The following is a 15392-nucleotide window of genomic DNA, read 5'->3' as shown; positions in this document are numbered from 1 at the left end:
TCTCTCTCTCTCTCTCCCTCTCCCTTCCTCTCTGAAATCAATTTTTTAAAAAATTTAAAAGAAGAAACACATCTTTCAGGGCCAGCTCTTGGGTGCTCTACGCTGTCTGTTTGAAACCAGAGACTTCGGCAAAGGAATCTCCGTCCCTGGGCAGTGAGCGGCTCCGAACACCGAGCTGGAGGCGCGCAGCCGCAGGAGGGGCGGGAAGGGGAAGAGCGGCCGCAGGCTCCCCGCCAGCGGGCGGCCCCTTCGGCTGCGCTGGACCGAAGTGGTCAGAAACGGAGCCAATGACGTGAAAACAGAAAACCGTGTCTGGGATTTTTGTTTGTTTTTGTTGCTAACGACTAAGACAAGTGCCACGCCGTGCCAACGGTGCCTCCCCACGGCCTACCTTCCACGCAGTTGGTGGAAAAGAAGGCGATGTTCCTCGTCTCCAGGGGGTTCTCGTGGGTGAAGTCGGGAGACCTGGTCTGGGGCTCCGACTCCCCGGTGAGCGAGGAGTTGTCCACCTGTCGGCGAGGAAAGGCGTCAGTGCTGGGAGGGCACAGGCTCGCCGCGGGCCGTCGCGCTCCCGATGCCCACACGGCGGGGGTCTGTGCCAACCTACCTTGCAGCCGTTGGCAGAAATGATCCTGAGGTCGGCAGGGATCCGGTCCCCGCCTTTCACTTCGACCAGGTCCCCAACCACCACCTCCTCCGCGTTGATGCTCATCTTCTCACCGTTGCGGATCACCAGGGCTTGCTTTGGGAGGGGAAAAGTTTACACCGTTAAATCAGGCAAAAACGATACCCAACGGAAGGTCGTGTCAAAAAAAAAAGAAATCAAGCTACCCAATTATCTGTAATTCTAATCACCCGAATGCATAACGGGTATTATTTTTATTCGCACTAATAGCGACATTAACCTTTTTATCTGTCCAAGTGACAAAAGACGCTCAACGGCTCTCCGAGAGCCGGTCCTCTCCTTCCTATGGCACCTGCCCCCTCTCCGTCCGGAGGGAAGACAGGCACAGTCTGGGGTGGGAGGGGAGGCATCCCCCGCTCCTACAGTCACTGAATTCTTAGGAAAACCTGACCTGCGCACCAGCTCCCACGCCTGGGCCGAGTCAGCCCTGGGGACGGGACAAAGCGGCCGGTACCTGCGGAACCATGTTCTTGAAGGATTCCATGATCTTGGAGCTCTTCGCTTCTTGGTAGTAGGAGAAACAGCCGGTGATGATGACGACAGCCGACAGCACCACGCCGAGGTACAACTGGGAGGGGACAAGCGTGTTAGCGCCGCTCGGCTCCCGGTCAAGGATTGGGGAACATTCAGACAATTTTTAATGGACGAAAACCCAGATTTCTAACAGGGACCGAGGCTTCAGAAATCGAGCACTCGGGTCTTCACATTTATATTTCTCAAGACCATGCCCAGCGGAGTCCCAAATGGAGGCACACCGTCACTGGGTTCGCTAACCGGATAGACTTTTGGAAATGTTCTGATACAGTTTCTCCTGCTTCATCAAACTAAGGACATTCTTGGAACTTGTGACGTTTGGAAAAACAGCTAGCAAACCTTTCCGGACACGTGTAGTCACGTGCCAATCAAGGTTGACAGTGTGGTCTGTCACCTAGCGAGCGGCAGCCGGGCCCAGGCCGGGACCCGCGCAGGCCGCCCGTCACAGCAGCGCCACGCAGGGCAGCGGGCAGCTAGCAAGAGCCTCCACAGGACCGGGGACGGAAAGAGAGACCCCCATCGGAGGAGCGATGGACGGGCCCTCAAGGCAACCAGCCGACACTGCCTTTCCCTGGCGTTCAAAGCCATCCAGACGCCAGCGGCAGCCGAACACGACTGGGCAGTCAAGACCAAGAGGCTGCCCTGCCTGCACCCGGCGTGCAGGAGCGCGGAACTCACATTATCATTCTGCGGCTCCTCTTCCGTGGCAGCTTGGATGCCGTAAGCCAAGAAACAAAGAATCGCTCCGATCCACAGCAACATGGAGAACCCCCCGAACAGCTGCCGGCAGAATTTGACCCACTCGGGGGTGGTGGGAGGGGGCGTGAGGGCGTTGGGACCGTCGCGGGCCAGGATCTCGGCAGCGCGAGCAGTGCTTAAGCCCTGAGAAGCAGAGGAACGGAGATCAGACGCACGGCTCCAGCCCCCGACGAGGCACTACCCCCACCCGGGAGCTGGAACGCCGTAACGAAGGGCCGGGAAGGAAACGTTTCCCACGCCAAGGCAAACCCCGGCGAGTCCTGGTGAGGATCCCCATTCACAGCCCACGTTTCCCGAGGAACCCACGGCATCCAGACGGAAATGGTGTTTAAAACTGACCCGTGGACAAATCCAAGCCCAGGATGCTTTCTTTCTAAGATGTAGGTAAGGGATTCATGCTAACCTGCACTTTTTACCAACAATATATGTAAGTAACTGATTCAGTAACTGGTTCAGTTTTGCAAATTAAGAGCTTTGAGTTTTCTGTATATTGAATTTGTCAGGGAGGAAAAAAACCCTCTATAAACATCGAAGGAGAAAAAAAAAATCTGTAGGAATCCCACCTACTATTAGGTCAACAGCCCAGTTTTAAGTATAGAACTCTGTTCTCTGGAGAATATTAAAACAACCGTCTGGCAGGGAAGGGCCCCCACACACATGCATGTGTCAGCTACACTCCCACCCTTCCCACCTGGGAAGGCTTCCATGGAGGAGTCCGAGCTATTTTCTAAACGGGCCTCAAAACCAAGATCCCCCGACAGCAGACAGCAGCCAAAAGGCTCCTACTACGGGGGGAAACGTGGCGACTTTCTCACCATCAAAATACCAAGTCAGAGAAAAGGACATCACGTTGCCCAAAGTGTGCGTGAAGACGCAGTTTGGGTTCGTGTTACTTTGAATATTTGAGCTAACCCGGGAGTGTGGGGAAAGGGAAATCCAGCAGTAAGGGAAAGTGAAAATTTCCCCTTTCTGTTTAGGACCCTCCCTCCTCGGCCTGGAGTTCACGATGTGATTATCTGGGCAGCACAGAGCCCACCCGCGGGCCTCTGAGCATGGCGCATGCCAGGCCCTGCACCCGGCGCTCCAAACTAGCTCGTGTGGTTCCCACGATAACTGTGTTTGGTGTTATTAATCCCGTTTTACAGGAAAAGAAACAGATCCACAGCGTTGGACTAAAATGACTTCGGGTCACAGAGAACGGATTTCATAGGAACCGAATAAACTTCAGTTTTATGACCCAGGTGATGTGCTGAGCCTGCCCAATGGGGGCCTCAGGGTCAAGGCCAGGGCACCGGGGCCAGCACGCCTTCTTAGAACATCGGGATCATTTGCTGAGACAATGGCTACCTAACAGTTGGGATGAAAGTTATTCCCCAGAATTTCTAGGAGTTGAACACCTACTTTAAAGGTTTCTCTGAATTGTGTTTTTTGTGTTTTTGTGTTTTTTTTTTAAAAAGGGGTGTGTGTGTGTGTGTTTCAAATAAATGACCAAGGTTCTGCCATACGCCAATGAGCTAGTGGGTCATGTGCAAAAATCTGAATTGTTGGAAGTTAACCAGCGTAGAAGAGTAAAGGGAAGATTTGTAGTCAAAAGGCCGAATGACCACGGCTTTGGAGCTATTCAGTTTCAAATCCTGGTGCTCCCTTTTACTGGATCTCACCCACTGCAAAGTGGGGGAGATGATAATGTGCACTTTCAAAGTTCCAGGGGAAAGAATACTTTTTAAAAAACGTATGAAAAAACAACAGGCCGTGCATGTCACGAAGTAGATACCCCGACAGTGGCTGTCGTCACGTTCCTCCTAGAGCCCCCAAGGTCAGGCGTGTGACATGGGGAGGGGGGGGGGGGTGACAGGAAATTAGGATTTTTGCACAAAAAGTTTCAAAGGAGAACATACGCGGCTCAAGTCGGTTCCGTATTTGCGATGAAGCTCGTCAAGGCTCAGTTTATGGTCGTCCTAAGGAAAAGCAGAAACAAACACCACTGAGCACGACCACCAGAAAGGCTCTGCGGAGAGCATCACCCCGTCACGGCTCCGAAAGGCAGGCGCTCTCCAGGGCAGACGCTGGTCTGCTTCCCCACGGCCGCATGGCCCAGCAGCCCCCCACTTCCCACGGAGAGTCCCCACTGCAGGAGGGCCGAGCTCAGCCGCCACACACCTTCGGGAGTCCCGCGGCCTGGAGCGGGCAGAACCGCCCCTGCCTTCCGAGGACCAGGCAGGTTCTAGACAGACTGCATCTGGGGCAGCCCCACACCCGAGGGGCCGGAAGTTCCCAGCAATCAAAGCGCAGAGAAGCACGGCCCCTCTGGCTATGCCACGGGGACCGGGTAACTTCTCCGCCCCTCTAACCGCTTTGAAAATGAAAAATGTTCTCACTGCCCTGCGATTCGATAAAATCTGCACAAGTGCAAAGACCGCGTTGCTTTTAAAATAAAGCAAGTCTCGCCTGGCTGGCATGGCCCATAGGTCGACCAATGAACCAGGAGGTCACGGCTCGATTCCCAGTCAGGGCACATACCTGGGTTGCAGTCTTGATTCCCCAGTAGGGGGCGTGCAGGAGGCAGCCGATTGGTGATTCTCTCTCATCATTGATGTTTCTCTCTCTCTCCCTCTCTCCTCCTCCTCTGAAATCAATAAAAATATATTTAAAAAATAAAATAAAGCAAGTCTCTGTGTGTGTGTGTGTGTGTGTGTGTGTGTGTGTGTGTGTTGGGGGTGGGAGGAATCATACACTCAAAAGATACGATACAATTAGTCTTTAGGAGAACAAAGCCACGTTCCTCCGGGCACTTACCATAGACACCTCTTTCTTCAGCTCATCCATATCCCTCTCTTTCTTCATCTTTTTCTTGTTGCCATGCTCCGAAACGGCCGCAGGCTCATATTTGTCACGTCCAACCTGCAGGAGAAGGCGGAAAGATGTGGTTCGTTAGGAAGGTTTGAGCCGTGTTTAGAGAGCCATCGTTCTGAATAGTCACTGGGCTCATCCTCATGGAAAGTGATGCGCTTACGCCGCACACGAAGCAAGGCCATCATCTATTATTAACGCCGCCTCCTAAGCTCAAGACACGCCGCCTGAGCCCAGGGCGTGAGGACCTGCAGGGAGGTCGTGGCCGGCCTCAGCACGGCCCTGCAGCCGCCTCCAGGCGAGCTGGGCATCCTCGGGCCAGTCGCGAACGCTTACATCTCCGTGTTTCCCTTCGGTGGCGTGGGGATGACAATAGGGCTTCCCTCAGCCAGTGTTCTGGAGAGGACTGGATGATAGGATACATCTAGGTACTAGTTTTATTTAAATCCCTGGCTTTGCGAAGAAGTCACTAAGTATCAAATGTAAATAATTTTGGGGCTCACCTAAGAATGCTGACCTTCCCGTCTTCACGTGAAAGAGTCAGCCTCAGAGTCCTTAAAACTCGTCACGTGAAAGAGCAAAACCAAGGGGTCCCCACCCCAACCCGCAGCCTGGAGAGAACCCCCCAGACGAAAGTTGCTGGTTTTGTTTTGACGTGAGCAGGATGTGGAGAAAGCATGTGCTTCATCAGGGAACTCACAGGATCCACCCACGCCTCTTGAAAAGTGGAACAATTTCTAGAGAAAATGTCGATTCCCTGGTTTAAATTTAGCTTGTTGCACACTCCCACCCCCCGTGTAAAATGCTTGCGCTCATCTCCACACAGCCTGGCCCTGGTGCTGCCGAGCCGGCGGCGGCGAACAGCCCCTTGCTCCAGCCCCCCACCCCCACCCCCCTATCCTACCACCTAGGAAGGGCAAAGAAAGGAGGTGTCCACGGACATTCTGAAAGGGGACGCTCCCTGGAGCCAGTGCTATTATTTCGGACGCTCGGAGGCACATGCCCAGCTACTAAGACAAGGAGGAGGAACGTGAGTCCAGATTAAAATTCTGTCGCGCTGAAAATAAATAAACAACAACAACAAAACCCGCCGGAGTACAGGTATGTTTCAGTCATGGCTGATAGGGTCGCAAGTACATACAATACTCACTTGAAGGGACTACCCGCTTCATGCTCTACAGAGAAGCCCCGCCCCAACCGGTCGGCCCTGCCCACACGTGGGGACATGTGCCGCATTCCCACGGGTCACCTCCCCGGTCACTCTGCAGTGTCCCTCGACCCACAGCTCTTTCCAACAGAGCAGCTCTTTAGCGTCCGCCTTATCTGTTGAGCATGAAGCAGGTCTAAAGATAGCCGGCATTCCTAACATTCCCTCCACTGAGGATGGAGCAACCACACAGCCTAGCCCTCTGTGCTCAGGGCCCCCGGTGCCAGCAGACAGACAGACGGACGGACGGACAGGCAGACACAAAGGACAGGGCTCCCAGCGGAGGAGCCACCCGCCGTAGTGGTACACCCTTCCCGGATTTAATGGGGAAGCACAGCCCTGAAAAGGCATCTTAAAGCCACTGAGCAGGGAGCTCGGAGACTCGTGTGGCCAGTTTGTATGGATCATTAAAATGCGGCTCCCAGGGCCTCGTTAAGCAAGCGGGGCGCTGTTAAAATACGTTTAATTTAAACGTATGAAAATCAGAGTTAAAACCGCTCTCCCCACGAGGGAGGCTTGAGTTCTTTGCAGACTTTCAATATTTTCCACCCAAAAGAGGGGGGAGAGAAGGATGGAGTAGCTGGGCCTTGGACATGGTCCAAGGTTTTATCCCTATTTTTTTTTTTACAAAATAAAAATCTTGCCTGCAGCCTCAGTGGCTAAGTCGGCTGAGAACGGAGATCCCCTCGTAGCCCACCCCTGCTCATCAGTCCTGCTATTCCAGGCGCCGTTTTAAATGAGGACAGTGGTGAGAGACACAGGAAGTAATAACATGTGAGGTCCCCCCCCACCCCACCCCTTTAAGATGTTAATTTCCCCCCGTTAGAAAACGTTGTGTCCAGAAGACCAGGCAATGTACACAATGTATACAATTCAGTTCTTCCCAACAAGTTAATAGCTTATCTTGATGGGAAGCACATGACTTAAGTCCCTATCAGTCTCCATCATTAGTTACAAAGCAGAAAAAATTCTGTTGTATGCGTGTTGGCGGTGTGTGTGTGTGCGTGTGTGTGTGTGTGTGTGTGTGTAAGGGTGGCTACATTGTGGGTCTGGGGAGCGGTGCTTCAAAACGGGTAAGATACCACTTCGTTTATTATCTCCTGTAAAAGCATTCTGGAAGCACCAAGGTCACGGCAAGGGGGACGGATGATAGGGTTTCCCGCTCCTCTAGGCACAGAGCTCCCGTTTTTCCTGAGGAACTCGGCACCTCCCGCCATGCCCCGCGGGGCCCTCCCGGCCCTGCCGCCTCCGGAAGGGCACAGTGGAAGCTCAATGTCACACCCTTCTCCAAAGGGCCACTTGTGAAAATGAAGTTGGTTCTGTTCTGTTTTTTTTTTTTCCTCCGTTCTAATTTAGGAAGTGGGAGGTCACGACAAGGGCAGGGGCTTGCCCACTGTGACACAGCTTCCAATGTGTCAGGACTGCGTGCGTCCTGCGCTTCCCAGGGATTCCATCTTCTCCGAGTCACCACCCTGAGGGGGCTGCCGTCTGACCGGGGTGGAGGGAGGGGTGCCCAGGAGATGGGAAGTGGAGATCCTTGGCCAGAGGAGCCCAGGTGAAGACATGTTGTAAGAAGGTGAATCCACTCCCTTAAAAACATAAATGGGACCCTTACAAGGAGGGAGGCATCCCCGAGACCCCAGAGAGACTCCTTCCTCCTCTTTGGCAATAAAGAGCTGAAAGGGGGTGAGTGGGGGGCAGGTGGGACAGGCCCAGAAGACGAGCCCAGGATTTTAAAGGGGCACACACACAAACAGTGCGGAGGGCCAGGAGAGACCCTTCCATCCCGGACGCAGGTCACTTCTGCAGAAGCTGAAGCTGCCACCCCAGCCTCCACTCTGTCTCAACTACCAGCCTCCGCCGGGGCAAGGCCCCTGGGGCTCTCTCAACACCGTGCATCATGGAGGCCCTGGCCTCCGTCCCCACCTGTCAGCTCAGTGCCCAGGGGCAGCCGGGAGCTCAGAGTTCAGCCTTCCGAAACACCAGCTGAGAGAGTCTCAAGGGTTCTTGGAAGCTGAGCTGTCTACGCCCTTTGATAGGTTATTAATTCATCCCCAAGTCATTCTAACTCTGCCTTCGCCAGCTCCAGGGTCTTGAACAGCCAGCCTCAGTTTCCTCATCTCTAAAATGGGAGCAACACTTGGTGTAACCTCTAGAGAAACTAGAGAACCTGGTAAGGCTGATTATTCAAGGGGCTGCCATCAAATCTGAAACAGGACACCTGGGAACCGCAGTTTCTAAAACCCACAAATATTCTGGATGCGCCAGAGGGCGGGAAGGTAACTGCCCCAAACGCAGCACCCCCCCAAAGCTGACCAGGAGGGTCACAGAATGGGCACCTCTGAATCCCATCTGGCAAATTCCACCTTAGCAGGGAAGCTGGGGGATGGTCTTTGGCCCTGCTGGCGCCCAGAGGCAGTGGTGTGGGCTACCTCCCTCCTTTATGTAACAGGTGGTGGTGGTGGTTGGGGGAGGGGGCTCCAATCTTCCTGGGATCCGATATTAATTAATCATCAAACACAACTGTCTAGGTGAGCATATGTACTCTGCAAAGAGCTACAAAAGGTTATTATAACTTGGTCTTAATTAACAAATAGATTCTGCTATTCCTCACTTACTATGAAAATTCCTTTTAAATCTTAAACAAAAACAACCACCACCTCATGAGTATTTTTTATTTCATCTAATTAATTAAAACTTACAGAAAAAGGTGTGTGTGGGGGGATACATGGTGATAGAAAGAGACATGACTTGGGGTGGTGAAAACACAATACAAGATACGGATGATGTATTATAGAATTGTACACCTTAAGCCTATAATTTTATTAACCAATGTCACCCCAATAAATTCAACGGAAGAAAACTACTTACAGAACATATGAGAAATGATCACGCCCAAATGACTAAATCCGCAGTTAGTTTATGTCTAAGGAATCTTCTAGCCCGGTCCCCGAGGACTGCCCGGGTGGGGAGGACCCGCACTCCCCCACCCGGCACCGAAGGGACGGGACCACCACGCCTCCACAGCCCCTCTCTCACGGCTGGAGCTGGTCACCGAGGCCACTTAGGCCTACAGCTCAGTCCCTCCAACCCAGGCTGCAGCCCACCAGCCAGCAGCCCCAAATCACAGAGGCTTTGCCGGCCTCCCCAGCCTGCCTACGTGGACATTTCCTCACCGGCCTGCCAGCCCACCCGACCTGCCACAGTGTATGTCCTCCAGGGTCAAAAAGAATTCTAAAACTGCTCAAGTGTCAATAGACTTCAGATCTACTCCCTTTCTGAAAATAGGTTTTTTTATTTTCCATTTAAAAAAGCAAACCCTTTCTTTTCCGTGGGGCATTCTGCCTCTACCTTAGGCACCTGGGCTACAGGAGTTCAAACCTCCTGCCTGCTGCCCTCCGCACCCCTTTTCACTCAGCCACACGGCTCCTGGGCCAGGGCTCCCCAACAGGAGAGTGGGTTTGAGAGAGAGCTGGCACCAAGGTTCCCAGCGGCCCGAATCCGCTCCCAAGGAGTCCTGCCCACTCCTCACGGGTGCCTGCAGGCGGGGCAGGAAGTGCAGTAGCTGCCAGGCTGGAGGAGAAAAGGCAGCCAGGCCCCGGGGACATGTCATGTGAGCTGAAACAATGAAACAAGTATGGCGCCATGGAAGCATCCAGGGGATGAGAGAGAAACACAACATGACCCCCTGCCCTCACCAAGATGACAGACTGGACAGACACATCCAACGCCAAGACTCACAGGCCCGAAACCTCACGCTCTGAGGAGCGGGCCCCCCAAGACAAAGCATGGAGACCCAGGGCCAACGTTTCCGATCAACAGAGAGCATCGAACAGCTGTCACTAAATGGGGTTTGAATAAAATCAGACACAGAGATAATGAACGTGCAGATATAATTCATTGTCAAGTCACAAAGGAACTAAGGAATGAGGTCTATTGGCCAGAATTCCCTTGGCTCAGGATCCAAATGAAACCAGAGAAAAACTGCGGGGGGGGGGGGGGGGGGGGGGAAGCTCTATTCTCACTGACAGAATTTGCTCTCCCCGACACCAGTCACATAAATGTGAAGAACGTCTTGTGGATTCCTCACAACAGATTTCAGCACAACTAATGAGGTGAGTCATATGCAAAGAACAGTCTCTCTCTGGCCCCAGCCAAAGAACACATTTCCTCTCATCCACTCAATTCATGGCAACGTGAGAAAGTCCAAACCTGGCCTGGTTACTCTCCTTTTCCAAAAACGTAGAAAGGAAGGACGGTTTAAAAAAAAAACACAAAACACAGCAGCCAGTGGATTTTAAAATTCTCTCTGCTCCCAGGACGCGCCTTCTCGGCGTAACGCAGGCCTGGACAGCTCTGGCAGGGACGAGGGCACACGGTGCCCAGTGCTTTGCTGCCAGACGCAGCCACTCTGATTTCTGTGAGCCCATCTGATCTGACACTCGTGTTTCTCCTTGGGCCTGCTGGCTGGCACCGAGCCCTGGGCAGCTAGATGGAGGCACTGCAGCACCGTGTTCTCGCTCCCGCTCCCATCACGGGTGGGGGGGGGGGGGGGGGCTGAAAAGCACATTTTATTTTGCAAGACTTTTTTACAAAGAGTTTTAAAAACGTCAAATCCTTTAAAGCGAAAGTAGGTGACAACGCTAAGATGCTATAAAATAGGAGGCCAGTCGTGTCGAATGACACCTCCACGGAGCTCTCCTTTGGAGAGCAATGGTGCTTCCCATTCTTGCCATTCCTTCATAGGTTTTTCAGGTGAAAGGAAAGCTGCCCTCTAGTTCTGAAAGAGCTGAAGACGAACACGAAAACCCAGTTTGTAACGAGTTGATCTCAGTGCCCATTGTAAGCCCCAACAGCAGCCACAGCCCCACTTGCCTGCACTCAGCTAAACAGAACAGAGCTGGCTTCTCTCTCTCTCTCTCTCTCTCTCTCTTTTTTTAATGTTTTATTGCTTTTTTACAGAGAAGAAGGGAGAGGGATAGAGTTAGAAACATCGATGAGAGAGAAACACTGATCAGCTGCCTCCTGCACACCCCCTACTGGGGATGTGCCTGCAACCAAGGTACATGCCCTTGACCGGAATCGAACCTGGGACCCTTGAGTCCACAGGCCGACGCTCTATCCACTGAGCCAAACCGGCCAGGGCAGAGCTGGCTTCTCTTGGAGCTCAGGGTGAGGACCCCACCTAAGGGCTTCTTCTTTAAACCATTTGTTTTTAAATGAATAAAACTAATCTTACTCCCTTTTCCATACAACAATCCTTCGAAAATCTCAAAGGCTCTTTTTTTTTCTTTCTTAAGTTGGGACATACTGAGAAGAACACAGCCGGATTTGAACAGAACCTCACTCACCTGTCAATGTGTTGCTAACAATCATCAGAAAACAAGGACTTAGAAGGGTTCTGGGACAAAGGGTTCTGGGACGGAGCATGGATGCGTACCAAGCCTACTGTGCTTTTCAATGTTGAACCCCCTTTTTATTTTTAAAGGCAATTTAGGAATAACCCTTCCAGGGGTCTGCGTATGTTAAGTTTTAGCCCTCACCTGGATAAACATTTCACTGGATTTTTTTTTTTTTACAAACTCCCTCTCCCCCCCCCTCCCTTTTTTTTGGTGTCAGGATTAGCCTACTCTCAATCAGGTTCTCAGATTTATGATGCAGACCTCCCCCTTTCTACCCTCCCACCCCAAGGTGAGTCACTGGCGTGTTACAAACTTACTGGCAGAGAACACTACAAATTAAACATTAAGTTGCCCAAAGAGGATACACCCTCAGAACAGGGTACAGAAAGAACACAGAGCAGGGAGCTGTCCCGCTGGCCAAACACTTCCCCACGGGCAAAGGGTGTGATGCAACCCGACCCCTTCTCTCTGCCCCCAGCGCTAGCGCCTCCAGTCCGAGGGCTGCACCTGCGGGTGGCCAGGCCTGGGCCCCTGTGCACGTCGAGGGCTTTGTCTGGCAGTTTTCGGTCTAAAGTACTAGCTTTATAGCAGCCGGAGGAGATTTAGTCACACTTTCCAGTTGAGCTCCAAAAGGGCAGCTGATAATGCTACCCGAGGACCAGGATTTCTGCTGACATGTGTATCCCCTGGGCAACCTTCACCTGAACCTTTTCCCCTGGAAATCACTGCTCCCAGGCGAGGGTTCCTTCTCCAGGTGAATGAGCTAATATTCAAACAATGGAGGGCTGCCGTGAGGGGCCTGGTGGCGTCCCCCCACCCACCAACCTTTTGCAAACTTGAGAAGAGAGAGTTTCTGTGTACCTTGTGGCTAAACCGTTGTGGGTGGCAGGCCTAGCTGCAGATTTGAGCCAAGTCACTGGGCAAAAGCACCCACTGAAAAAAGGGCCACAATCCTATTTCATCCAGGAATGATTCAGCTGTTCTTCCGCTTTCCTATCAAAAGCTTAGGAATCCGGATTTTTAAGGAGAAATAAAAGCACCTGAAATGCCATCAAAACGTAGGCTCCCACCGGTAGTGGGAAGAGGAGGGGAAGACATTAACAATGACCTTAAAAATTAGCTGCCAGCACCGGGCTTCCTGGTTAACCAATTATCAGCAGGGCTTTAGTCACCACTCCACCCACATTTTAATCCTCATGTGGAAAAATCCTAACGTTTCAGCATAAAATATCCTTCTGAACATTTGGACTATCACCGTCAGTCACTGGGGACAAAAAGGGCAACTTTATCCAAGGAAAACCAGCACCAACACACACACACACACACACACACACACACACACCCTTTAATGGTCAAATGATGAGACTGAAATACTCAATACAGCCCAGAAAATAAGCAGATCACCTTGTGTTAGCCAGTTGTAATTCAAGTTCGTGTTTGCTAGCCACTAGACATTTTATTAGGATCCATAAGGCATCCTGATTGACCCTCTACAACCCAGGCGTATTGCCGTCTTTACCACTACTGTGCATACGTGTGGTTATGAAAGAGGCACAGATGTATCGAACATCTTCTCTGGTCCATTCAATATCACAAGTGCCCCCGTTTCGTTTGAAGAATGACTGCAGAGCTCTGCCTATGCGGCAACGGTGAGAAGTGAGTGTGTGTTCAGGCTGGGGAGGCCGCAGGCTGCTGGCGAATTAGGGACATCTGCTGTGCCACTAATGAACCATTTGACCTTGAGCGAGTCATTTCACCTTCCTAGGCCTCAGGTACATATCTATGACCTCTAACCCTCACAAATCAGTTATATCTGCCTCAGGAAATGGACTTTTTATTTCATTTTATTTTGAGCGGCTTAGAGATGGCAGATTGAAGCTTTCAGGAGCTTGTTTAGAGGAACGACTTGGGGTTCGATGGTGCGATACTAACACAGGCCACTAACCCAGTTCCCACCGCGAGGAATAACAGGCTTCTGGCCGTCAGCTACTTGACCTGGGCCAGCCCTCCTCCTCCTGTGCTTTTACAAGATACAAGTTGTGCATTCCCACATCCCCCTACCAGGTCATCCAAGCTTGTTCCATCGCCTCTTTCATCCATGGAGTCAGGGTGCAGCCTCCCTCCTCCCCCATCACTCACTGCGCAGGAGCCCCAAGGACCTTCACAGACCTACTAAACGCGGGTACAGGCTCTCTCCTACCAGCACCGTCATGACCTAGCCATTTTATCCCATGAATTGATACTGTGGGGGGTTATTTTGTATCAACTCTCAACCAGACTTTGGCACCGCTGGGGTGGGGGACCCGGCCTTATCACTGCCCCGAATGACAGGAAGGTAGGAACCAGGGGTGCCTGCCCCGCCCGGAGCCCCCTCCTCCCTTTGGGAACAGCTCTTCCGTGGCTCTGCACACCCATCGCCGCCTGCAGCCTTTTTCGGGTTTATTGTACCCAGAGGCCCTGTTGAGCCAGCCTGTCTTCCTTCCACGTTCAATGTTAAAAAAAAATAAAAAATAAAAAAAAAAACCCACACCCCTCCCCAGTGTAGGTGCTTTGGGCGCATCCTGTGTTTATGGAAAGTCTCCAGTCGAGCTCTCAAAAGTATACCTTAAAGGCCATCTTAGGGCGGTGCAGACACACCCTTGCTGGCACCAGCCCGCACGGCAGGCTCCGCAGCAAGAGGAAGGCGGCGTTTTCCGCCGGGGGAGGCCGGCCGCCGCTGCGGGGAGCGGGCCGAGCCCCAGCGCCTCCGGGGGAGGGAGCGCGGACCCCGGCCGCCCCCGCGTCGGAAGCCCCCGGCGGCCCACCGCGGCGGGAACGGCAGCCGGGAGGGCCGGGCGGAGCGCCGGGGGGAAGGGGAGGAGCGCTGGCGCCGGGCTCGCAGGGCCGAGGGAAAGAGGAAGGCGAGAGACGCGAGGTGAGGGCGGCGCGGGGAGGGGGCAGGCGCGCGGATGCCGCCGGCGGCCGGCCCCTTCCCGGCGGCCCAGCACCCGTGCGCCCTGCTCCTCCCGGCCCTGCGGCCCCGAAGGCAGCCTCCGGGGCCGGGCCGCGGCGCGCTCGGGCTGGGGGTCCGCAGCCCCGCTCCCGGGTCCGCGCTCCCTCCCCCGCCCGCCCGCGTCCCCCGGCTGCGCTCCCTCCATTTCCCAAGTGCGTCGTCTTTTCAGCCTCGCCGCCCGCCAGCCCGCGCCGCTTCCTCCTCGCCGCTCCCCGCCGGCCGCCTGCGGGCGCCCTCCCGGCTCCCCCCTGCGCCTCCCGCCCAGCCTCCCGGCGCCCCGCGCCCCGTACTCACCCCCTTCCCCATGGTGGCGGTGGTCGGTGCCCGGCACCGGGTCCTGCCGCTGGAGAATCAGAGGGAAGAAGAGAGCGGCTCCCGGCCGAGCAGGCGCGACCGGGGGCGAGGCGAGGAGGGAGCTCGGGCTGCCGCGGGGCGGGACGGAGGGAGGACGGCCGGCGGTCGGGCCAATGCCGCCGCCGCCGGGGCTGCTACCGCTGCTGCTGCCACGTGTCTGCTCCTCCCGCCACTGCTCCGCGCCCCAGACCCCGCCGCAGCTCCGGCCCGCGCCTCCTCCTCACTTCCTAAAATATGCAACCTGCGTGCTGGCCCCGCCCACGCCGGGCACGTCACCGTTACCGGAGCAACCCGACACCCGCCGCCGGCCGGGCCCCGCCCCTCCCGGGCCCCACCCCCAGGCCCGGGCCGCACTGGCTGCAGCCAGTCGGGGCTCCCGGCAGGAGGGCGCCGGGCCCGGGGCGCGCGTGCCCACAACCCGGGAGGCCTGGCCGCGCCACTGCGGGGCGCGCCGACTGGCTGGCCAGCGGGGGCTCAGCGGCCATGGAGCTCCGCGCCCCTCCTCCCGCCGCCCTGCGTGACCGGCCTGCTTTGTAGGGCACGGAGGATCCGCAGTGGGTGCGGGTAGATTGTCACGGAACCGGGCTCCCCGCGTCTCCGGGGAACCGG

The 15392-nt window shown here is 54.5% G+C and overlaps 1 protein-coding gene across 1 annotated transcript in view; it reads right to left on the bottom strand.

Moving 5' to 3' along the window:
* The window catches only part of ATP1A1 (ATPase Na+/K+ transporting subunit alpha 1), a 28068-nt gene extending 13064 nt beyond the window's left edge, over nt 1-15004 (bottom strand). The window contains exons 1-7 of the mRNA XM_079761745.1: nt 14724-15004; nt 4775-4879; nt 3877-3936; nt 1898-2101; nt 1140-1253; nt 608-742; nt 392-509 (exon numbers count right to left, since the gene is read on the bottom strand). Of these exons, the coding sequence (XP_079617871.1) occupies nt 392-509; nt 608-742; nt 1140-1253; nt 1898-2101; nt 3877-3936; nt 4775-4879; nt 14724-14735 (748 nt within the window). The 5' untranslated portion in view covers nt 14736-15004. The remainder of the gene's footprint in view (nt 1-391; nt 510-607; nt 743-1139; nt 1254-1897; nt 2102-3876; nt 3937-4774; nt 4880-14723) is intronic.
* Between the last annotated feature and the right edge of the window lie 388 nt (nt 15005-15392).

Source organism: Cnephaeus nilssonii (genome assembly GCF_951640355.1).
Source record: "Cnephaeus nilssonii genome assembly, chromosome: 21".
NCBI classification, from domain to species: domain Eukaryota; kingdom Metazoa; phylum Chordata; class Mammalia; order Chiroptera; family Vespertilionidae; genus Cnephaeus; species Cnephaeus nilssonii.
This window is presented reverse-complemented; position numbering and strand designations above follow the sequence as displayed.